General features: G+C 39.2%; 4 protein-coding genes across 11 annotated transcripts; 3 read left to right on the top strand and 1 right to left on the bottom strand.

Moving 5' to 3' along the window:
* Positions 1-4,282: 4,282 nt before the first annotated feature.
* Positions 4,283-6,661, top strand: LOC124300504 (uncharacterized). Its single transcript, XM_046754690.1, has 2 exons — positions 4,283-4,859; positions 5,879-6,661. Exons 1-2 carry the CDS (start codon positions 4,587-4,589, stop codon positions 6,191-6,193), a joined length of 588 nt encoding a protein of 195 aa, XP_046610646.1. The 5' UTR covers positions 4,283-4,586; the 3' UTR covers positions 6,194-6,661.
* A 1,768-nt stretch (positions 6,662-8,429) lies between these two features.
* LOC124300502 (uncharacterized) lies at positions 8,430-10,354 on the top strand. Of its 2 annotated transcripts, XM_046754687.1 has the most exons (3): positions 8,430-8,831; positions 9,196-9,252; positions 9,857-10,354. In XM_046754687.1, exons 1-3 carry the CDS (start codon positions 8,559-8,561, stop codon positions 10,169-10,171), a joined length of 645 nt encoding a protein of 214 aa, XP_046610643.1. In that variant the 5' UTR covers positions 8,430-8,558; the 3' UTR covers positions 10,172-10,354. The 2 variants fall into 2 exon arrangements, with proteins under 2 accessions (XP_046610643.1, XP_046610644.1); XM_046754688.1 differs by lacking the exon at positions 9,196-9,252.
* Positions 10,355-11,279: 925 nt separating this feature from the next.
* LOC124300505 (uncharacterized) lies at positions 11,280-14,865 on the top strand. 2 transcript variants are annotated; one of them, XM_046754693.1, is made up of 5 exons: positions 11,280-11,522; positions 12,910-12,932; positions 13,005-13,064; positions 13,467-13,502; positions 13,679-14,865. In XM_046754693.1, the coding sequence occupies exons 3-5, from the start codon at positions 13,023-13,025 to the stop codon at positions 13,997-13,999; spliced, it is 399 nt and encodes a 132-aa protein (XP_046610649.1). In that variant the 5' UTR covers positions 11,280-11,522; positions 12,910-12,932; positions 13,005-13,022; the 3' UTR covers positions 14,000-14,865. The 2 variants fall into 2 exon arrangements, with proteins under 2 accessions (XP_046610649.1, XP_046610648.1); XM_046754692.1 differs by having other exon boundaries at positions 11,281-11,522; positions 12,910-13,064.
* Positions 14,866-15,485: 620 nt separating this feature from the next.
* LOC124300500 (acidic phospholipase A2 PA4) lies at positions 15,486-23,000 on the bottom strand. 6 transcript variants are annotated; one of them, XR_006907229.1, is made up of 6 exons: positions 22,901-23,000; positions 22,105-22,373; positions 18,795-19,055; positions 17,312-17,646; positions 16,126-16,463; positions 15,486-15,887 (listed from the first exon to the last, which is right to left on the bottom strand). XR_006907229.1 is itself a non-coding variant. In XM_046754686.1 (5 exons), exons 3-5 carry the CDS (start codon positions 19,053-19,055, stop codon positions 15,785-15,787), a joined length of 699 nt encoding a protein of 232 aa, XP_046610642.1. In that variant the 5' UTR covers positions 22,105-22,373; positions 22,657-22,875; the 3' UTR covers positions 15,486-15,784. The 6 variants fall into 6 exon arrangements, 1 of the variants encoding a protein (XP_046610642.1); XR_006907228.1 differs by lacking the exon at positions 22,901-23,000 and adding an exon at positions 22,657-22,883; XR_006907231.1 differs by lacking the exons at positions 22,105-22,373; positions 22,901-23,000 and adding an exon at positions 19,607-19,803.
* Between the last annotated feature and the right edge of the window lie 438 nt (positions 23,001-23,438).

The following is a 23,438-nucleotide window of genomic DNA, read 5'->3' as shown; positions in this document are numbered from 1 at the left end:
TGACCTCTACGAAGTCGACTTAGTCACAACTCGTTCTTTAGGCTGTTCAGTTAATCGTTGGACTCCGGCTAGAACAGAAATCAAGCATTGTCTCAAAATGTCTCGCATTTTCTTCGTCGCCCTTTTGGTGGTCTGCTTCGTCTACGTACTGCAGGTAAACTCGCTTCTACAATTAAGTTGCAAATAATTTATCGTCTACGTACAGTTCATTTCCTTATTATACTCAGAGAAAAATGTGGTTGACTTTACTATAAAAAATAGTGTGTTGAGGGGACAATACGAATTTATAGTTAATAGAACTTGTTGCATTATGTTGTTCCGAACTATGAATTTATCGTTACATCTGACAAAAGTTGTATGGTTAACGGTACAATAATGAAGATCTGATCATGTTTAAACATTAGTGCGATAAACGTGATAAACTTATCGTTACTCGATTTATAATTTGGAAATTCAATACAGAAATTTTAGATTACAGTTTGTTAACTTTATTATACGAGTTGAGTAGCTTCGTCGTAAATGTATAGTAAAACTGTGGAATGAAAAAAAATAGATAAGGAACTCGTAGATAATTCTACACTTACAACTACACTTATGTGTTGTAAATGTGTCGTAGATTTTTAAATATTTTCAACAGTGTATGTATAGTCGTTGAAACTATGTTCGTATGATCTTGTCTGAATAATTACTGTATTAGCGTTAACCATATTTAAGTCGAGTCAAACTATGTATGGTGCATTCAATTCTGCCAAAAGTTGCACGAATCATGTCGTGTGGTCCAAATTTTTATCCATAAATAGTTGATTATAAATTAGATAATTGAGCTATACTCTGTACTGTCGAAGATTATAGAACGAAGCTCACGGCACGATACCAAAATAATTCTGATGAACATTTATACATGGTGAACATTGAGAACAAAAATATAGTTAATTGTAGTATTATTATAGTCCCTTTGACGTCCTTGCATCAACTATAAGTGTATGGTAAAATTGATATTGTGTTTAAAGTGCGCCAAACGATAATTTGAGTATATTTCACCGTTAAAATTATCGGCACGACTATAATATTTCAACTATACTTGCAAATTTTTCTCTCAGTATACTCTTGATAAGATTTTGGTTTTTTGTTAAATGCCTCACAAATCAGATTCGATTTTTATGTTGTTAAATTGGATTAATCAGAAAATTGCTAAAAATATTTTGACAAAGTTTTAATTGTATCGAACGGAGGGTAGTATAGCAACGGTCACTTTTCCATCTCTCTTTTCCGCAACGATTATCGTACGAAGTTTTGCGATATTTAGTTTAAAAACAATTACTGCCTATCCCGAAAGTTTTTGCGATGTTTTGCGTCACCTTCCAAATTGAGATTCATTGTGAGGAATGCATACAACCTGCAGAATAAATATAAGAAAATTTTCAGTCAACAAAAAAAAAAAAAAAAAAAAAAAAAAAACTGTATAGTCTATAATGCTATCTTGATATCGAAATTCCTTGGGAAACTATTTCTACATATGATTTGTTTTAATATTTTTTTAGGCAACCCCAGTCCCGGACAAAGACGAGCAACCGCCCAACGTGGTTGATACAGTAGCGACTTTTGTGAATCAGTCAATACACGACTTAATAGAGAAAACCGATAAATTCCTTCGCAGTGATGAGGTTACAAAAGCCGGTGAAGCGGTTCGAGAAATAGCCCACAATATACAGGAGAAAATTAATGAAGGCGTGGCTACAATAATTCCCAAAACAGAGGGATCTGAAGCAGGGAAACAGTAAATCAAGAATAGCACGCGAGTCTCCACGAGTCATCTAAAAATTTACCAATTAATATTAAAATGTAATAGTAGTTACTTTCAACGGAAAGTATTAGATATTTTTCAGAACTCGAATGTGTAGCTGATGTTAAATAAACTGAATGAGATATTCGAATATGTAAAATTGAGTATGCGTTCATCCGTCGCTGTAACCTAAATCACGTATAGCCATTTCCTTCATTCTATTTTCAATACTGCGTAACATTGCAAACGATATTTATAAATCTGTAAACGCAGTGAAATTATTGTTTAAAAATGTCAAATTTACGAGCAATCATAATATGTGTATAATTCGAACTGAACTGGATAATAATCCGACAGGAAAAATGATACTTCGTCAGTAGATTTATGTACTCGATCAGAAAGTTGAGATTCGATAACGGTATGTATTTTTATCAACGTTATCGAGCAATATCCTCGACCCTGGGTCAAGTCGCCACGTGTATGATCGTCTGTAGAAACGAATGTAAAAAATCTTCGCATTAAACGAAGTATAGCGTTTCAGTTCCGATAAAAATATACGATACTTGTTGCGTCGGGCATTGTATAAACAATGCGGCTAAACTCGAAAACAATGGCCAGCTAAATTCGTGGTCATTTATGTATATTATCAGTGGACTTTGGACGCTCTTGTTTGCGTTGGTAAGATCGTGACAAAGTATCGTGAACTTCATACAAGTCAATAATAGAATCTTTGTCATTCGGACTGTTCTTCGAAGATAAATAACGTTCCGTAGTCGGCAGCATCGTTGCAATGAGTTTATGCAATTAGAGTATAACGTACTCATTTTCTGCCCGAAGAATTTCCAATTCGGCCAGCAACGCTGTCCCGATTACAAAATTTCCGAGGTCACAGCTAGCCGGAATGTCGCACATCTGCTGATCACCTACTGGCCTTTCGAATTTCTGCCCTGTAATTGTGGTTGGTCCGAATCAAACTACTTGTTGTACTTCAATGCCACATCCGTCGTTCGATCTGGAGACAAGAGCGCGTTGCCGGAAGCTGTATGGAAAGGAGATCATTTTATGGAAAATTGCGCAACAGTGAATTCGATGGGTAGGAACGTCAGGTTATAGAAATTGTTGCAATCGAATCGCACCTATTTCAGATGAAAATTTGTCTCTGATAAAAATAAGTAGGAAGGCGTAAACTTGTGCAACAGTATACCGAGCAAATATTATGTAGTGAAACTTTGAGTTTGCCTGAATCAGCACTAATTGAATCGCCGTTTATAATGGCCAGATTACATTCGAGTTTTGGCTTCAACGAACAATGGTATAATTATACGCAGTGTGCGAGCAGTTTATTCTAGACGATGATTAAACACTACAGGAAATATTCCATGCTTATTTGAAGGTCTAAGTGCACTCTTGTTGTTCGTAACAATTGTCGGTTCTGCTATCTACAGTAGACTAGTTTAAAAAAATGAGCTATTTATTCAAAGTCACATGCTTAGTAGTTGTAGGAAGAGGAAATAAGACGCCTGCTGTAATTAGAGCTCTTGATATTAATATTTCGTGGTTCATAAACGTAATTTTCCATTTTCCATTTAATTAACACGAACAAATAACTTTAGTTATTTCTGAATTTTGTAAGGGCTCAAATGATAACAGACGTCTTATTTCCTCTACCTACAATTATTAACCGTGTGATTTTGAAAAAAAAATAGACCCTTCTTTCGGACCAGTTTAATTTACAGGGTGTCGAGAGAAGAATGGAGAATTAATTTCGAACTCCCAAAACGCGATAGATGCACTGAGAAAAAATCCATTTGGTATAATTACTAGAAACTTCTGGTAAAATGCGGGTATTGTTACAATAACAGATTAAATATCACTGCAATTACAAGAAAACTTGGTACATGTTAATATTCAGCGTGCTTATAGTTGACAATAATGCATGTTTTAGTTATAGAAACATTAAATCTGTCCGTTTATTTCACTACACTCTTTTAGTTGAATAACGGCTCAACATCAATTTATTGTTGCACCAACGTCAAATCATTGTAATTGTTACAAAAGAATATATTTTCATACACGTGACCACAATAAAGAAGATCGGTAGACTCATATTAGATTTTCTGATCGCTGCAGCTACAAAACGAATTTTCTTTCTGTACCCGGATCTATATTTCTCGTTTATGGTACAGAATCTAATCACAGTATTGCAAAGGCAAATGAGTATTCTCTCTATCGTCATGTAAAATAGTGAAAAATTCTATCCGCACCGTCGACATTATAAACGACGGTCGCGAAATGTCGCAATAAGGAATTACAATATTGCAATATTCATGTAGATAGAATTCTCGTTTATCGACGTGATTGAAAATGAGTCGAGCATGATTCAAGCCGATTGCGACGTTTGCCGATATGGTAAGTCACAGATTTTTTTTTATCTGCAGGTGGACTTTCTTCCCTTATTGACTGAACTATCACCATCACAGAACCACTAGTTTGAACGCAACGTTGCAGACGTCACGTACCGAGTTTGTGTTACGAGAGCCGTGTTTGCTTTTGTTCCACGTGACAGGGTCAGGCTTTACTTTGATAGCGAGAAGCGGAAAGGATCGTAGGAATCTGAACCTGCACTTTGAAAAAACATGGACAGTGACTCGGCACAAGTAGGCGCGAGGGGTTCTGGGGTATTAGAGATAGTGCATTCTTAGCCCTCCACGTTGTCGATAAGGATGGCCTATAAAAGCATCCTGCAAACTCGGGTCCAGCATTAGTCTCTTGGTTCACTCAGTTCCGACTAGAAACCAGCAATATGCAGTGTTCGACTCTTGCTCTGACGTTCGTCTTCACCCTGGCTCTCGGCGCGTGTCGAAGCTCTCCGGTGCCCTCGCAACCAGGTGCTCCCAGCCCCGTATCTGTGAACGAATTGATAACCAAGGCTCAAACCGACATCGCGAAGCTTGGTACCGACCTCCACGAGGTCCTGATTCGCCCCAACCATGACGCCGTTGTCAAAGCTCTGAAGGAGCGCAGCTCGGGCTTCGTCACCAACGTCCAGAGCTACATCGAACAGATGTCCAAGGATGTGAGTTTTCACTGAACATCTAGCAATGATCTCCGGCACTCGAGGCTTGCCCTGTACTTGGCTCGCGATTCTGATTCCAATTTTTCACTGTCCGGCATTTACAATTCGTCACGCGGATTGAAAAAGAGGCTGCTTACTTTGAGCGAGAACGTTCTTTTCATGTAAAAATTGAGCATACTAACTTACGCGTGCTAGCTTAATCCAACACCGCGATCGTATAACATTTCAGCACGTCGAGAAAAGTTGTAACGTGAGGCTGAAAGAAAATTCCATTCGGTTTTCTTCATGCCTCGCTCTCCGGAGAATTTGAACGTTTTTTTCATTCCTCAACTTTCCAAACACAATCCAAGCCTTACGAAGACTCCGCTTTACAGACATTGCTCTTAAAGTTGGAATTGTTTCTCAAGACTCTGATCCAGTATGTACATATATAACGTAAAAGTGCTTGCATACGATGATTTTTTACTAAAACTTGACTTCTATTCGTTAATTTACAAGCAACCTCATTAAGCTATTTTCAAAAAAGTTTACGCGAATTAATCTTGGAACGATAAAACGTACCAATTGCGTCGCCAATTTGTTGATGACGTGCCGACTTTTCTCGAATACACGATTTATTGTAACTTGGCTAAAACTGAGCCTAGCATGACTATCAGTAATAGACTCGATAGACACAGTAATAACAACGATAACAACTGTCCTGAAATAAGTCAATACGTAGCGAGAGTACTATGACCTCTCAACTTACAACTTGATTGTAGATTCGCGCAATTGTTCGAGTGACACGACTACATTCTTTCGATCAATTATTTGCTCGCTTGAATAATAATTTGATTACTGTACTGGTACATAGTTATATTCATTCCTTAAATACTCTTCGGACACTAACCGTTTGCACGAAATTTTGGGTTTGTCGGGTACGTGGTTATTCACGAAAGATTAATTAGCGTGGAGAATCTTGCGTGGAAATTGAGATATTTTAGAACTGAGAGTTTGTTGACGGATTTAATTATTTGCAGTTGAAGGTCAAGGGTCCTGAGATTGGAAAGATGTGGGACGGCTTCAAGATGTCACTGACCAAGGCCACGGAAGACATATCAGCTCAGATTCCAGTCGCCAAGGATCAAATTTCCAAACTTGAGTCGAAATTCCTCGAAGGAATGGGCGCTATAGTGAAACAGTCGGAATTGGTTATGGAGACTGTCAGGACGGACGCCGAGCCAATCAAGCAAGATATTTCCAATCTGGCGAAGAAGGCGGTTGAGATTACGGTCGAAGCCACCAAGGAGCTCAAAACCCAGATTGAAGAGAAATTATCGAAGCATGAATCGTAGGTTAGAAGTCATACGACGATATTCGATCCTAAACCTCGTTGAACATGAATGGATAATTTGAGAAATTCACAAAGAGCATATCCTGTTTTCTCGCTATTGATCAGTTATCAGGTTCACATGCACCCTTCAGCAAATTGAATATTTTCTTATTTTATTCTTTGATAAAAGTTTTCATAGCTGTGATTATCGATCAAGTTTCACGAATAAACTGTAATCTAATGCATTTTGAATTTAATAAATACCTCTTACCTTTCGAGTATACCGAAAGCCTTGTTCCGCCACTTTATGACCACCAACGACATTGATACATGTAACAATTCGATGTAACCTCTTTTATACACGTACAGTTTTCCAATTTTTTCGAATGCTCCAGATATACTGTGTAATAAACAGAGAATGAAACTTCTTTTGAAAGTCTCTCTGTCAATAAATAATGCATCATGACGTGAAACCACGTTTAATTTTTAACTGTGTGTTTTATTACTCGTCTGTACCAAATATTCTGGTCATGATCAAGATAAATTCGATGATTTTTCATAAACCATCGTATCTTCTTACCACATCCCACCGTAAATTGAAGCTTCCACTGGATTCGAGGAACTACCGTGTGACCGTCTTATGTTTTTGTTTTTCCTGTAGATTTTTTATGTCGAACTATGAAGATACACCATCTTTGAATTTTTACAATATAGTTATTAACATTTATACAGTCTCTAAGAACTTTTTGAAGATAAAATATAGGTTGGAATCGACTTTATAGCGTTCGAAATACACACATGCGTAGGTTGACGGCTAACATGATTCCGGCTGTTCTGTTCATCTGAAACCAAAAAACCAAACAGCGTTCTCATCTGTAAACGTGCGGCAATAACCGGAATTGTCGAAATCTACAAGGTAAAGGACCTAGAGAGCCAAAACTACGGAGCGCAAGTCCTGGAGGTCGAGATCCACCAGGTGGAGGACCTGGACAGCCAGAACTACGGAAAATTAATCCGGAAGGTCAAAAGTCACCAGGTCAATAACCTGAACAGCTAAAACTACGGAGTGCAAATCCTGGAACTCGAGTTGCACCAGGAAGCGGACCCGGAGCGCAGGATCCAGGAGGTAGAGAACCCGGTACTCGAAATCTGCGGATCGCGATTCTCATCCGTCCGCTCTAATGCGCGGTTGTTTCCAGACTGAGGAATTCGGCTAGCTGATTTTCGTCGTTACGATTACTATAGATCGATGACGTCAGGAGAAAAAAAATTTTGAGTGACGTCACTTTCTGAGCATCCGAACATTCAAAATTTGGTTTCGAACTTTCATACTATGTATGATTTATTACCCAGAGCTATATTACTCGTTTATGGTTCAAAATCTACTTGGAGTGTCGTAAGAGCAAATATGTATTCTCTTTACTTTCGTATGAAACGGTAAAAAATTGTATTTTTATGAAAATAGCATTCTCGCTTGTTGACGCGATTGAAAATGAGTCGAGTATAATTCAAGCCGATTGTGACATTTGCCATTCTGGTAAGTCCGATTTTTTTATTATTTACAAGTTGAACTATCTTCCCTTGTTAACTGACCGATCATAGGAATGGAAAAGTCACGCGAAAAGCTAACTTTCGATTTGTCGATCGAATTTGAATCTTGCAAAATCGACTAATCGTCTTTGAAAGTGAATTTTCGTTTTGAGTCAATTTTTTGAAAATCTTTACTAATTATCAATAAAAGATATTTTATAGGTCGACATAAATATTATCGTGTTGAAAATGACCAAATGACGGTTAGCGACTATCGACTAACCGTACAACCAGTATGTACGACGAAATAATATTTTGAAAGACAGCGTTTTGATTGGTACTTTAGGACGGGTTCTAAAGAAGAACTTTATTTATCAATTATTTGCTATCTTACCAACAGATACTAAATTTAGTTGAAAAAACGTCGAAAAGTCATCACTTGAAAGTCGATTGTGTATAATCGACTATTTTCAACGACTCCATTTTTGACTAAGCTCAGAGACGACTTTGGCAACCCCAAACGAGCATTATCACAGAACCAGTACTTTGTACGTGACAATTAGTCGTCACGTAATGAGTTTGCGGGACGAGAACCATGATTGTTTCCATTTCACGTGATAGGGTCGGTCGTTAAATTGATAGTGAAAAGCGGAAACGATCCCATATATCTAGAACTCTACTTTGTAAAAATATACACCGTGACTCGGCACAAAGAGGCGCGCAGGTTATGGGCTATTAAGGATAGTGCATTCTTAGCCCTCCACGTTGTCGATAAGGATGGCCTATAAAAGCATCCTGCAAACTCGGGTCCAGCATTAGTCTCTTGGTTCACTCAGTTCCGACTAGAAACCAGCAATATGAAGTGTTCGACTCTCGCTCTGACGTTCGTCTTCACCCTGGCTCTCGGCGCGTGTCGAAGCTCTCTGGTGCCCTCGCAACCAGGTGCTCCCAGCCCCGTATCTGTGAACGAATTGATAACCAAGGCTCAAACCGGCATCGCGAAGCTTGGTACCGACCTCCGCGAGGTCCTGATTCGCCCCAACCATGACGCCGTTGTCAAAGCTCTGAAGGAACGCAGCTCGGGCTTCGTCACCAACGTCCAGAGCTACATCGAACAGATGTCCAAGAATGTGAGTTTTACTGAACATCTAGCAATGATCTCCGGCACTCGAGGCTCGCCCTGTACTTGGCTCGCGATTCCGATTCCAATTTTTCACTGTCCGGCATTTACAATTCGTCACGCGGATTGAAAAAGAGGTTGCTTACTTTGAGCGAGAATGTTCTTCTCATGTAAAAATTTAGCGTACGCGTGCTAGCTTAATCGAACATCGCGATCGTATAACATTTCAGCACGTCGAGGAAAGTTGTTTCGTGAAGCTAAAAGAAAATTCCATTCGGTCATCTTCATCCATCCATCTGCGAAGAATTTGAACGTTTTTTCAATGCTCAACTTTTCAAACACAACGAAACCCTTATAAAAACTTCATTTTACAGACACTGCTGTTGAACTTGGAACGGTTTCTCGAAACTCTGATCCCATTTCTACACAGAGTAAGAATTTTTTCATACCATTATTTCTGGAGTTGGGATGTGTAACGAATGTGTAACTAAAACTTGAATTATGTTTATTATTTCATAAGCAACCCAATTAACCTAATTCCAAAAAAGCTTACGCCTAATAATCTTGGAACGATAAGACGTGCCAATTACGTTGCAAATTTGTGAATAATGTTTCGACCTTTCTCGAATCCATAATTTACGATGACTTTGCGAAAACTGAGCCTAGCATGAATATCAATGATGGACTCGATAGACGCGGTCATAACAACGATAACAACTCTAATGAAATAACTGCATACGTAGCAAGAGTACTATGGCCTCTGAACTTATAACTTGATGGTAGATTCGCACAATTGTTCGACTGACACGACTATATTCTTTCCACCAATTGTTTCCTCGAGTAAATATTAATTGTATTACTGTATCAGTACATAGTTATATTCATTCATTGAATACTTTGTGAACACTGGCATTTGCACGAAATTTTGGTCTGTTGGGTACGTGGTTTTTCAGGAAAAATTAATAGATGTGTACCATGATATGTGGAAATTGAGGTATTTTTGAACGGAGAGTTTAACGATGGATTTAATTTTAGATGAAGATCGGGGGTCCTGACATGAAAAAGATGTGGGACGATTTCAGTAACAAACTGACGAAGGCAACGGACAACATTTCAGCTTATATGCCAGCAAACAATGGTCAAATTTCTCAACTTGTGTCCAAATTCCTGGGAGGATCAGGTGCTACAGTGAAACAGTCGGAATCGACTACGGAGACTACCAACGGGGCACTCGATCTAGCCTATAAAAATATTCCGAAACTGCCGAAGAAGGTGGTTGAGATTACGGCCGGGGCCGCCAAAGACCTCATATCAGAGATTAAAGACAAATCTTTGAAGTTTACATTGTAGATTAGAAGTTATACGATGATTTTCAATCCTAAATCTCGTTGAAAATGAATGCAGAAAATCACAAAGCGTATATCATAGAGTCCCAAGTTAACCCTCGAACAAATGGAATACCGTCTGATTCTGATCTGTAATAAAAGTTTTTGCAGCTATGATTATCAATCAATTTTCACGAATAAACTATAATCTAATGTATTTTGAATTTATTCAATACCTCTTACCTTTTAAGTATACGACAAACCTTGTTCCGCCATTTCATGACCACCAACGACATTGATACATGTAACGATTCGATGCAACTTATTATATACACGTACAGTTTTCCAATTTTTTCGAATGCTCCAAATATTTTGTTCAATAAATAGAGAAGGAAACTTCGCTTGAAAGCTTTTCTGTCGATAAATAATGCGTCCTGACGTCAGGCCAAGTTTAATCTTCAACTGTGTGTTGCAACAGTCTTTTGTCCAAATATTCTGGTCTTGAACAAGATGAATTCGATGATTTTTCATGAACCATCGTATCTTCTTACCACATCCCACCATGACTTGAAACTTGCACTGAATTTGGGGAACTTAATGGAATTCTATAGTCAGTCCTTACCGAATGCGTTAAGTGTCTTCTATCTTGGTTATTATCAGAGGCTGTGCACCGCAACGCAAAACAGGGTATTACAGCTGAACTTGGATACTTAGAGATATCTAATCGTACAAATCCACGTCGAAATCGAGTACAACACCCCCTGAAATATTTTCAAGTGAATTTTGGTGGAGGTAGTAGTCTCGGTTGAAACTCCCTCTGTAACGAGAGCAACAACCAATGAAACGTTCATTCGAGAATGATCGGGAGAATATATTTTTATTAATAACGTACGATATTACATTGATACTATACATTGAAGACACCTTTGATCGTGTCATATTACATGTGATGCGGTGGTTAAGTTATGTAAACTCAATATTTAGGCAACTGTTACGTAATGAACTGAAAAAAATGTATCGGATATGGTAATGAACTATATACTTCCTTTTCGGACAACATATCTTTTGACAATAATTTTGACCTAATTATGTACTCCAGAAAAAAAATTATTAGCATTCTTCTAGTGCTATTCGTCAAAGTCGTCGCTGATAGCGTCGTGATCGATGGGCCGCTTTCTTTTCGTATTCTCATTGGTTTTATTAGCAAACTTGACGATCGGTGGAGGTGGCTTCAAGCATTCTGGTATATATTTCCAAAGACGGGATGCCGCTTTGAGAAACGCGCTAACAATCAGTGAGGTCACTTTGTTGAGTCCTGCAGGACCACGCGGAGGATTCGTTTGTAATTTGCCGCAGCATCTAATCTCTCGTTTTGGGTTAGCCAGCGTCTACGAAAAGTTTTAACTCAATAAGAACAATGAAAATGTGATTTGGCCATATGGAATGATTGGGCAATCTAGCTTGATGAGGAGTTTTAATCAAGGGAACGGAAGAGTTTTTACGTGTCTCATCGTACAAACACTCATAACGAAATTGCAAAATTTGAGATCCGCTTCCGTGTATACGTGACATAATGCTGAAGCAATAAACAGTCAGAATTCTGAGAAAATTTAGTCGGCCGAGGTTAAAAACTCACGTATGTTTATTTCGTTGCGTTAAAAAATTGAAAAAGCGAAAAACTTTCGCTGAGAAGAGAATTCATTTTAGTTGATTATAGATTTTTTTTGCAAAATTACGTTCTTTATGTCGCGTTCAGCAACGGACTTCCAAGATTTGACCAAGATTTAAATATACTCATATTTTGCAGTATTTCGCACGTTTCACAATGAAAATTTTACAGATACTCCAGGATAAATTGGTACATGTATAAGAAATTTCGTCTCTTCAAGCACTGTGTATATATAGGACTGTAATGTTTAGATGGTGTGTTTACCCTTTTGAATCCTCGCTTCCATCTACACATTACAGTCCTATATATACACAGTGCTTAAAGAAACGAAATTTCTTATACGTTCATACCAGGCACAGGAAAACAAATTCGAACTCACCGGCGATGAGAGAAATTAACGACAACAGAGTCAGGGCGGCTAGGTGATTTAGTGGAGCAAGGCTCCGTCGTTAATTTTTCAAAATCACCAAATTTTCGAATTGTCAATTTTCATAAATTGGTACAGTAGGAATGATTGTTTACCTGATTAGATAAGACGGCCAAGATGACAATAACGGTGAAAAAATAGCCGTAATTTGGGAACATTGTGGAGTGATGCAAACGCATCGTATTACATTCCATTTTTATTTTTATTTTCTCAACCGAGAGCTGGACAGTTGAACTGATTACCAGGGACGTGACTGGCGCGCGTTATTTATTTCCTGAATTTCGTTTCGTGGCGCAATGTTTTTGCGATACATAACCCGTACTCGTATCAACATTCGGTTGAATTGAAAACTTAAAAGTCCAATTCAGGTCACAGCTGGACGATGGATAAGATTTCATCCGCAATAAAATCCAGCTCAAATAATGCGCTTGCAAATTTTCGCACTGGCTTACTGGTGCATTTTTTGGGCAGCTGAAGTGACGGCCAGAGCGCCTGCTTTGAACCCAGACATAATGAAAATTCCTTATCTTTCGTTCAAGGTGTGAAGTAATAAACCACGCTTCAATAGTTGTGTATTTCTATGTGCAAAACGAATGGTGTGCTTAAAGAGAGAAGGAGGGCAAAATACTTTGTTGGAACATTTTCATTTGCAATTTTACCCCCATAGGTATTACACAGCGACTATGAAAGGTACTTATGCTCTCGGCCAAAATCGCTAAGAGATCGGATACTAATTGGCAAAATGTTACTGGAATTCTATAGAGCGCAGCGAAAGAAGGGATGGTATCACTGACGCGTCACCTCGGTTTTCACGCGAAAATTGTAAGTACACACTCAGCATTTTTTGTGGCTCATGTTTTCTTTAAGTGCAGAAATGAAACGCATACGCGCGGCGTGGCACACAAAACTCGAGTTATTAACTGCTGGGTGGCGCATTTTTTCGTCGACACAAGTCGCCGCGTTTGTTCACCGACACGTTTCAGCGGCGACGTTACAGGTCTTGGAGAAAATATAATACACGATTGAAACTTGTATATTTTGAGGTGTACGCTAAATATTCTAAGCTCAAAGTATTTTGGGAAAATCGTGCAGTGACGTGGGCGAACAGATAGAATACCTAGAAAAGAAATTTCACGCTGCCACGAGGAAGTTGTTGGGACTGAAAGTCACTTTTCGAATTAAGAAAAAGATAAATCAAAGAACATGTCGTCTCATTGCTTTCAGTCACGTATCCTGCTTGGCTGCATCGCATTTTCATTGGTAAGTAGAGGTTGAGTTTATTAACGGAATCGCGTAATCTTGACGATGAGAAAGAATAAGAGATGGAAATTTGCCAGAATCGGATGAACTTATGCTTCTGAAAAAATGAACTAAAAGTACCTTTGACGTTAACGGTAATAAAAACAAATTTACTCAGCGTGAGATGATTTCCACAGATTGGTTGTTCGATCATTGATGCGGCGGAATTCACGGAGCAGCACAAAAATGTTTTGGACAAACTCGCGACGATTGTGGCCGAAAAAGAGGGCAGCCTGCAAAAAACGGTGCTCGGTTCCAGGGCAGCTTTTCCGGCTCAAAGAGAGGAGACGGAACTGGAAAGAGCGGAAAGGGTCAACAAGGGATTCGAGAGAATGATTCAAATGGTGAACATCCTTGGCCAAGTCGACAACTTCATTTCCGACAGAACAAAGAACGTCGTACGGAAATTAAATGCGATGTACGACATTGACGATCAGGAAAAATCCAGAGGTGCATGATTGCCGCGTGATAATCTTTCTTACTTTGTAATTTGTAGCTTGAAATAAAAAAAAGTTACCAGCTCACACTTCTACAATTTCATGGTTATAGAAAATTCACCAAATTCTACTCGTATTAATCGCGTATAAATAACATAGACATTAATCAGTGGATACAAATACGTCTAATTTAGTCAGACGATAATTTAGTCGTGATTTTTAATCATGCAGGTTAAATAAAAAAATCATATGCATTGCGTATAATAAGGCTGGTTTTTATCCGACTTTAATGATAAAATATGTATTTCTAAAGCGAATTAACTTCACGGATCCGACAATTATTATTATTATAATAATATATATATATATTTTTTTCATATCAGAATTCTCTTCATATTATTATTCTCTATAATATATATATAATATATATACATATACTCTTCGTATTACATGCTAATTAGAAAGATAAATTAAATCCGATATCGTGCATAATTACGTGATATGTCTATTCTATTTTCTTTAATTTTAAACCGACTGCACAGTTAGGACTCTGCAACATACTTATGCTGAATATTACATATAATTAAATAATCTTAAACACTTTATACGAATACGTTATGTATCTAATAACAGAATGTACACCAGCCGCAACTTCCCTCAATCAGTAGAATGTTTCTCAATTTTTCTGACGATATAAAGTCGCGCGTAAATCCATCATTGCCACTTAAATCGTTACAGCTATTATCCACAAACAGATCACATCATCTACAACAAAAATCACTGGTCGTTACGATACTTTACGATAGCATAACGATATTTTACCAATCACGACCGTTTGCAATTTGAACCGAATAAATTTTTATAGAAAAATATACCCATTGATAAACGAGCCAATGCAAAAAGCATAAATTCTTGATGCTTAAAATTCTGCCCATAATCGTATCTGAATATATTTTTATTACTTTACGGGTCTCTGCAGTTATTTAACAGTACAATACTAATTAGCCTTGAGGCTATTCCTTCTACTCCCGAGGGAAATACCGCTGAGTACCGTACAATACCGTACAATATAGTATATTACCCGCAGCGTAGAGCTGTTCACTAATATTGATTACGGGGTAAATGTTTACAAGTCATTTCACAACTTGTGTATAAATATATAATAAAGATGCATGCGTGTTATGGGCATCATTTAATATACGTGTATGATCCTTATTATGTAACATTAGAGGTACGTATATTACTGCGTACGTATAATGACAAATGTATAGAATTTTGTAATTTCGTTGCTGGTTATCGCAGTTCATATCACATCATTATTATGTCAATAAATATTCTATAATTCACGTATAATCCAGATTAAAGATGTATAATATATATTTCGTAAGACTTACGCGTTCTCGGTGTTTCGTTATCATTTATTATCATTATAGTTTTTGTTGTCTTATGCTCCTTTTTTTCATTCCTTTATTGGTTTTGTTTTTTCTTTTTTACTAACGACTGCTTGTACTCCACCGTTATAACCTCCACTTTTTATGTCACGTCGCTGAGATAATAAATAAAAAATAATTCCAGGAAGAAGCGACGGTGATAATAATTACATCGAATATGGACTTTTAACGAATAACAACTCGCGGGTAGGTTTATAATCGTGGAATAACATTTCACCCGCAAAAAATATTGCACTCCGATCGACGTGTGCTGTTCTTAATAATTCACCCTGCAGTGGATCACGGTAGATCTATGATCAATAAATCTATCGTTTCAGGGTTCGTTTTGCGGGTTAACACCTTGCTGCTTACGAATTCATTTATTAATATTTACTGGCATTAAAGGCACGTATTTGTCACTTGGCCGGAACTTGTACTGCGAACAAAGACGGTTCGATTCCGCCTCTGGGTAGCCATTCCTGAAACGAGAAAAGGAAAATCGCACCTTAATAATCGTCCGCGAATATTATCCTTAGTTCAACGCATCGCAATAACAATATTTTAGTTTTGCACCGCCACCCATTCTACTCCAAATAGGCAGTATAGCAGTTGGAAAATAAAATAGCAAATTCTTGCAACCGACATCACCTTCTACCAGAATAAACGATACAAAATAACCCATCACCCATCGGCAAATCATTTTTTACTTCACTGTACATTTTCGAAGTGATCCGCTTCGAGTTCCGCTTTGAATTTGGATGCTGTATTGAAGGTACCGGATCTTCGAATCAGATATAGCGTTGGTCGTTGAATATAGACAGGTGGCAAGAAATTATTTTTACGGAAAGAACCACGCGAAACGGAGGCGCGCGTTTGGCTACAACTTTAGAAACGAGGAAAACTTGGAAAACGCTTCCAGCAACAGCCGGATTTTGAACAAGCCAATCTTAGCCAGAGCCACCTTGAGCCTCAAGTATTGTATTTCACTCCGCTTCCGGTTCGAGTCCCCCGTTGAATAATTTCCGAACATCGGCGATCGGCCAAATTCGTAGCAACTGAAACGATACGGATTGAGTATTCCCTGCGTAATCAGTTGCGATATATGTACCGTGATCTTGCAATTTGACCTCGGTAAAGGTCAAGCATTGCTTCGAATTGGTCTCAGTTCAACCTAGACCCTATCTTCGAACGCAACGCGACTATTACAGTCGGAAAAAGATAAGGATGTAAGAGGATACGCACTGATTCGTAGAGGAAAATGAAAGGTCGGAAGAGCCTCGCTTGAGATTATGGAGTTCAATTATTCAAGAAATTGGTAAAAATTTTAAAAAATTTCGAGTTATAACCGGTGTTTTAAAAATTAGGTATTTTTGCATCGATTAAGTGAACGGAATTGGCAGGATAATATTTCGAATTAGCTCAATCAGTGAACAGTTCCGATGTTATAGACTGCCTGCTCGCAGACACGACATATATCAATTATCTATCGTGTTGAAGGTCCTGCGCACCGTCGCGTCGTATTTTCGCATTGAATATACCGACTGACACGTGTGTATGAAATTTTTGGCATGGGTCACGATTGGGCTAAATGCCGGATGTTTTCGCGTCTCATACAATCACTTGTACGCGATAGAATAACGACTCACATGCTGTTCGATACGCGGAATGAGCAGCGGTGAATTGAGAAATTTGATACGCAAATGCAGATTGATGAATTCGTCCCGACGAATCAATAGCACGGTACCAAAGGGAAGTGTGTTCCAGAAGAGACGATTATCAGGAGTGTAACTGTCGCGAGGGTCAGATCGAATTATATAATCAAAGGATAAAAAATATCGGGTATTGCAGATATCGAGACGGTGAATCTTCAATTTTGCCAAATCTGCGATTGAGCGTCACTCACCGCTGCCACTGAGAGCAAGGACGTCTTTCCTTGAAGCAGGTGACCTGAACGACGTTGAAGAACAAAGCTCCCAGGGTGTTCGCTACTTCGGTGTTCAGGCTTTGCAGGCACCTACGGAACTTGGCATCGCAGTCGCAATGCGATCTTGTTATCGGTGAATTGTTGCAAATCCCGTCCTTGCACTGCTGAGGACCGATCGTCAACGGGCAGTTGTCGTGCTCTCGGCAGCAAGCATCCTCCGCTGCATGCTGACCGAGATCGTCGTAGGAGTTCGCGATGTTTCCCGGACCGCACCACTTCGTTCCCGGGTAAATTAAACCGCCGGGGGCTTGATTCTGATTGAACAACAGAAGTCAAAGTTTGTTCAAACTACGGATTCGAGGTTGCAAGGAGTGATTCACGGGGAAAAGAGCATTCCCTGCACGGAACGAAAGATAACGCACATTTGACATCTGGTGTGGTGAATTTATGGGCAGCGATTTTTTTAAGTTAAATCTACTGCCGTTGTGGCAAGATTTACAAATCCGATAATAAGAGGCACAATATGCTTAATTAAGTAGATCTACCATAATTGACACAGATCTGACTCCAAAAAAGTGCTGACCATATATTTACCACAACTGACGCAAAATCTGCATTAAATTTTTTTCCGTGTGGAGCAACAAATTGTTGTCTACCGCAATACCAAAGATTTTGCAAGTAAGTACAGCGCCAATGGTGAATTTCTGATTCAGCAAGTTCGTTGGTTAACGAATTTGTCGTGTCGTCTCCATATTAAAACACTTAAACCTGCTGGCTGGGTGAACCATATTTCTCCGTGAATGAATCAAAATTTTTTTGACTCTCCCTACTAGTTTGGATTTTTTCGAAAGGAATTTTTACCGCATCGTTGTTCACCCAGGCTAAAACATGAATTTTTTATAACGCCGTGACTCATCGCAGTCGGAGACAAATTTATTTCTGCCGAGAAAAATGTAACCGCACCACGATCATAAAATTATTAAATTCAGAGTCAATAGCGCAAAAAAAAGAGTGTAAGTCGTTTGGTCAGACAACTAACGTATTAGAAGTTTATGATATAGTAATAAAATATTTATTTCTACTTGGCGTTCATCTTCAGTATAATTCAGAATCTTAAATCGTTGCATAAATAACAATAAAAAAAAAAACAAAAAATACATGTATGTTCAAACATTTTTTTCTAACAACCGAGAACCGATCTCCGTATACGTACCCTGCCAAAGAGGATAAACCGATTTGGTGTTTGAAACACGCGTTAAGATTATAAATATTTTCACGTTTCTACATCTTCGTTAAAAGTTCAATTATCAGAGAAACCAATTAACCGTATGAAAGTAATAGTTGTACCTTTACAAGACCTATAATGAGAGACTAGTTCTTGGATAACTTGTAGCATTCACACAGCATGAATTGGAGGTAAATTAATTTTGAAGTGCCTAATCGCACTTCGAACACGTTATACCTTTCCTCGATTCCGTGACTCTTTGCAAGTTTGTTCCAGATCGGCGACAAGATTGCTAGACATCTGTCGCACTTTTCGAGGATCCGCCCCGAGCACCATCCTCTGGATGACGCCTCGGTCGTTGTAGAGAGCGCAGAATGGCGCTCCCGCATTAACTTCCACCATTCGAGACATCGTGTTGTCTGCCACAAGAACGCTGCTTTGTGCCCCATGTTGGAGGAGAGCGAGCACAAGATAGAGGGAGACGAGTCGGGTAATCATCTGAGAAATCACAAAACACAATGAGAATCGATAAAAGAGCGCTCTGTTCGCTCACCGTTGAACTTCGATTCGTTCTACTGCCCGTATTTTAGATTAAACATAAAATAGAACATTGGTCTTTTCCTATTTTACGGTCTATGATTGTCATCGACCTGCGCAAAAATGATTTTCACCCTAAAACCACCAAGATTAATCCGAGCTCTTAGACCGCGTGTTCTTCACCAATGCACGATCAGCAACGATCAGAGACCAAAGTCGATTTGGCGAGTCCGCCGAAGATCAGAGAATGACGGACGTTACGCTTGGGGGATGGGTTCGGACCGTCGTAAATGGATGTATAGGTATAATGTGCATGGATACACGACGCGCGTGCACAAACAGTATCAATTATGATCGGAAACAGCTATAGGTATGGAACAATGTCCTCCAGTGTTTTTATAATTAATGAGCCATTAAGTAATAAAAGTTGAAATTTATAAAGGATACGTAATTGCATTCTATTTTGCTTTAATGATACCTGGTCGGTGGGTCGAATTGACACAAGTACCTACCTCACTTTGAAACAACCATAGATTAACCGACACGATCGTTGCGACGATAAGTAGAGTCGAAACAAAATAACAATTATTATTTTTGTTCAGTACGAAAACAGTGAGTAACGATCGTCACTGAAAGAAGACTAACCCTCGGGGTATTGTCCAGTTGACAACTTTGAATAGAAGACATTCGTCGGGCAACCGTGATGCGGTTATTCCGTAAAGAGTTTAACGCGCGACGGCATGTCTCTGCTATTGCGAAACTGCAAACGTTCGACAAACAAAATCCCAGTCGACGATAAGCTGGTAAGTAATCGAATCGTTTCAGCCTGGAAGCGTAAGCATACCTTCACCGTAAGTATAGGTACATACACGTTGCGGCAAGAATCGAATTTCCATTTTTGTATACATTACGCGTGTACATAACGAGCCGACTGTCCACGAATTTGGAATCATCATCGAGTGCTCAGTTTGTTTGTACAAAATCTGAAGTATCACCCGAGGTCCCACTTTGGAAGTGCTAATAAAATTCTGATATTGATCGAAGGTCGATCTCCGAGGTCTTCGGTGGTTTATGAATGTGCATGAAGTCGTGAAAAAATGCAAGGTCAAGTGGTCGAGTGATAGACGTCGGTACGAACAGGCTAGTTGCACTTTAGCCGATACATGTAGCAATTCACTGTCCTTAATTAACGATCGCGAAGATCGTTTCAGATATCTGGATCATTGGGTCAACGCATAGTCGACACTCGTTACAAGAGCACTGCATCGCGTTTATTGGACTATATGGATGTACAATTTGCGAGTGCGAAGTTACGCCGAAGGGTTTGGATCGTACGTTATTGCACCATACGTCGTGTGATCTAGATTTGGATTAACAGGCTTCGATTTAGCGAATTTGCAAATCCAACGTGCGTGCTTCGGCAATGCACGAATCGGCTACCGGAAGGAGTTCCACTCATGTTGTTATTTCTATCCATCCTGCTCTTTCGGATCGGAGATCTTTAGCGTTTGACGATAAACGGTTCGTCATGAAAATAAAATTTTCACGAATTCTACGTATATATTCCAAATACGCGTCACAGAGACGTGTGTGGATTTCTTTCAGAGAAAAAATTAAATCCGTACGCATGTTTGTATAGATCAGAAGCGGGATGAGTGTATATTCAATGTCCATAAATCTTTATGCTTGTCATGGGCTGATTCAGATTGCGATTAATGATTACGTACTCCCAGGCTTCACAGGCACTGTGTGAAAACAGCAACGTAATACGTTCATATACGTATACTTGTTACGATGGCATCTATTTTAGAGCAGGGGAAGTTAGGGCAAAACGAGCTATATGGGTAAGTTATCACGGCTAATTCAGACGAAGATCCGAGCTCTTGCGTTGCAGTATTATTACAGGACTACAGGACGAATTGCATTCAGTATCCGGTAATGTCGAATTGAATAGTTGATTCTTTTTTTTTTTTTTTTACAACGATTAGATTATTGGACCATGGTTAGTACTGTTTGAGGGAAGCTGGGTCCTTGTAGGGTTCAAAAACCTCGACTTTCGTTTAGACACGGAGACAAGAAGAAGAGCGGATTTTTCTTAAATCTGCAGAAAAGGAGTATGCACATCAAGGTTTTTGGTAAAAAATACCCATGTCGCTATGTGTGTTAGAATAAATGTAGCAGATTTTACTCTGCAGACAGTGGTCTTTACTGTTCCTTGAGTAAATTCTGCATTTTGCGAAGTATATTTTACCAAACACCCTGATGTGGTCCTATTTTGAGCAAAATCTGCAGTTTTGAGCAAAATTTGCTCGTTATATTCTGTACGTGGTGATTTACGTATATCGATGTCGAATCTTGATCTTCACTTCCGTTTATGAGATGTAAATTTGAGTTTTGTGTCATGAGATCAGCCCGGTGATAGCACAATAAAAAGTAAAAAAAGCAGAAATCCACCGGGTTAATTTGAACAGATTTCCGGATTCGCAACGGCGCAGTTTGTACGCGTTAAAACGGCGGCGTGCGAATCGCTTGAATGAAATAACGAATGAATGGTCCGTTATCGCCGACTTCCCATTCCGACGACGGGGTCGTCATATATCTCGACGTCGCGTTTTATACATGGAAAAAGGATTTTTCCTCGAAATCTGACAACTTTAAAAAAAGATCCTTGACTCTCAGTGGACTACCTTGGGCTGCTGCAGCCTACACGTTTATTTTTCTATCTCCTTTTTCTCTCTCGTTTTGTTCCTTAACACATTACATCTTCTTTTTGTGTCTGTTGTTCGACTTGCAAAGGCGCTTACCTTGGCAACTGATTTAATTAGGTATCCGCTATATACACCTACATAATCGCATTTCGCGTTGCATTTTTAAAGGATTTTGACAATCACAGGCTACAAGTTGCGGAAAGTTGTAAACAGAAATGCACGGGTATAGGATATACGCCATCAAATTATCGCGCTTAGAAGCATCGTAGGAACGGGCGAATAGGGTAAAGATTTTTACTCACTCTTATCGTTCGATGATTCCGGATTTCTTCACCCTGCTCGCGATTGCAGACAATGATAACCAGAATGCCGGCTCAGCTTATCGTCCTGTCGTCAATTAATTCGAGACACTCGTTTACTCGTTGCACTATTGACAAGCCAAGGTTTTCGCAAGAAACCGAGGTGAGGATACGACGACGGACATCTAGCGAGCACCCGGCCCAGCTGAGTAGGCTGCAGTGCGCAACACCCGAACAGGTTCGCCGGCTATTTATAGGACGTCCGTATCCCTCTAAGGGTTGGAAACACAGGTGAGACAAATAGAGAGTCGGCCATAATACCGCGCGAATTAGCGACGAATGCATTTCGAGATTCTTCAATTTTACTCGTATTTGCAATAGAATGATTTTCAAAATGCTGTTGGTGCAAAGAGAAAACAAAAAAACAAAAAAAAGAAAGAAAGAAAATGAATAATATCAGAGAATTGTCAATGTAAAAATTCCAAACGATCCAGGATGTTGACACGCGCGACGAACATCGAGGGCTGCGGAATGAAATTCAGTTCAAACGCTTACCTGAATTTTCTTCACTCCTAGCAAGAGACGAAACGGTCAATCTACCCTCTTGGGAGATGGAGGCTGCGCGTGACTTTGGGTATTCCCTGTCACACGCGTTTAAACGTTGGGTTCTTTACCATGGGAATGAGAATAATTTAGTAAATATACGGAATGGTCCTGTCGACGTTCGATGGGCAACGGCCACCATCGGACTGACTATTTAAACGAAACACGGTGGAGCTTTAACTAGTACCATGAATACCTTTGTAGGTGTGTGAATACACGTAGAGAGTGTCGTGCGTCCTGTGTAAGCGTGTGACCATGTCCGTACTTCATCTATGAGCATCCGTGTCTCTCCAACTTATACACGACTATTTGAACCGCGGCGTGGAAAAAGGGGAGATTCAAAATCACGTGATCGGAGGAGGCGGCATCTCAATAACGAACTCTGGCTGCATGCTACATCCGATCGTATCACATGGAAGATTATACATACTTGTCGGGCTAAACCGGTCAATAGTCTCGAACGTTTTTCTTTCTGGTCTAACTTTTCGTGCCGTATACTTTTTAGACAGCTTTTTTTTGAAGCGTGAAGCGTGAAGAGCGTAATAACCTTCTATCTCTGTGTGTATTACATTCACGTCTGATAGACATTATCTGCTTTGAATGTATGCGCGCCACGAAGTCAGGAAAGACTTGACGCAGCATTTCAAAAGTGTTTACTAAATGAAGCAATCGCTCATCGCTGGGTTCATTAATGCTTATATTATATATCCAGCGGTGTGTGGAATCTAGTGAAA

This window comes from Neodiprion virginianus, chromosome 3 (assembly GCF_021901495.1).
Source record: "Neodiprion virginianus isolate iyNeoVirg1 chromosome 3, iyNeoVirg1.1, whole genome shotgun sequence".
Classification (NCBI taxonomy): Eukaryota; Metazoa; Arthropoda; class Insecta; order Hymenoptera; family Diprionidae; genus Neodiprion; species Neodiprion virginianus.
Note: the sequence above shows the minus strand (reverse complement) of the source record. Positions and strands in the feature narration are given on the sequence as shown.

Bases quoted from the DNA above. Each gene is read 5' to 3' on its own strand.
- LOC124300502 (XM_046754687.1), top strand. From the start codon at position 8,559: ATGAAGTGTTCGACTCTCGCTCTGACGTTCGTCTTCACCCTGGCTCTC. The intron at 8,832-9,195 runs GTGAGTTTTACT...TTCATTTTACAG, and splicing joins TCGAACAGATGTCCAAGAAT to ACACTGCTGTTGAACTTGGA. The intron at 9,253-9,856 runs GTAAGAATTTTT...ATTTAATTTTAG, and splicing joins TGATCCCATTTCTACACAGA to ATGAAGATCGGGGGTCCTGA.
- LOC124300505 (XM_046754693.1), top strand. From the start codon at position 13,023: ATGGTATCACTGACGCGTCACCTCGGTTTTCACGCGAAAATT. The intron at 13,065-13,466 runs GTAAGTACACAC...CATTGCTTTCAG, and splicing joins TCGGTTTTCACGCGAAAATT to TCACGTATCCTGCTTGGCTG. The intron at 13,503-13,678 runs GTAAGTAGAGGT...TGATTTCCACAG, and splicing joins GCTGCATCGCATTTTCATTG to ATTGGTTGTTCGATCATTGA.
- LOC124300504 (XM_046754690.1), top strand. From the start codon at position 4,587: ATGCAGTGTTCGACTCTTGCTCTGACGTTCGTCTTCACCCTGGCTCTC. The intron at 4,860-5,878 runs GTGAGTTTTCAC...AATTATTTGCAG, and splicing joins TCGAACAGATGTCCAAGGAT to TTGAAGGTCAAGGGTCCTGA.
- LOC124300500 (XM_046754686.1), bottom strand. From the start codon at position 19,055: ATGATTACCCGACTCGTCTCCCTCTATCTTGTGCTCGCTCTCCTCCAA. The intron at 17,647-18,794 runs GTATAACGTGTT...TTGTTCAATCAG, and splicing joins AGTCACGGAATCGAGGAAAG to AATCAAGCCCCCGGCGGTTT. The intron at 15,888-17,311 runs GTGAGTGACGCT...TTCTCGTTTCAG, and splicing joins CCTTGCTCTCAGTGGCAGCG to GAATGGCTACCCAGAGGCGG.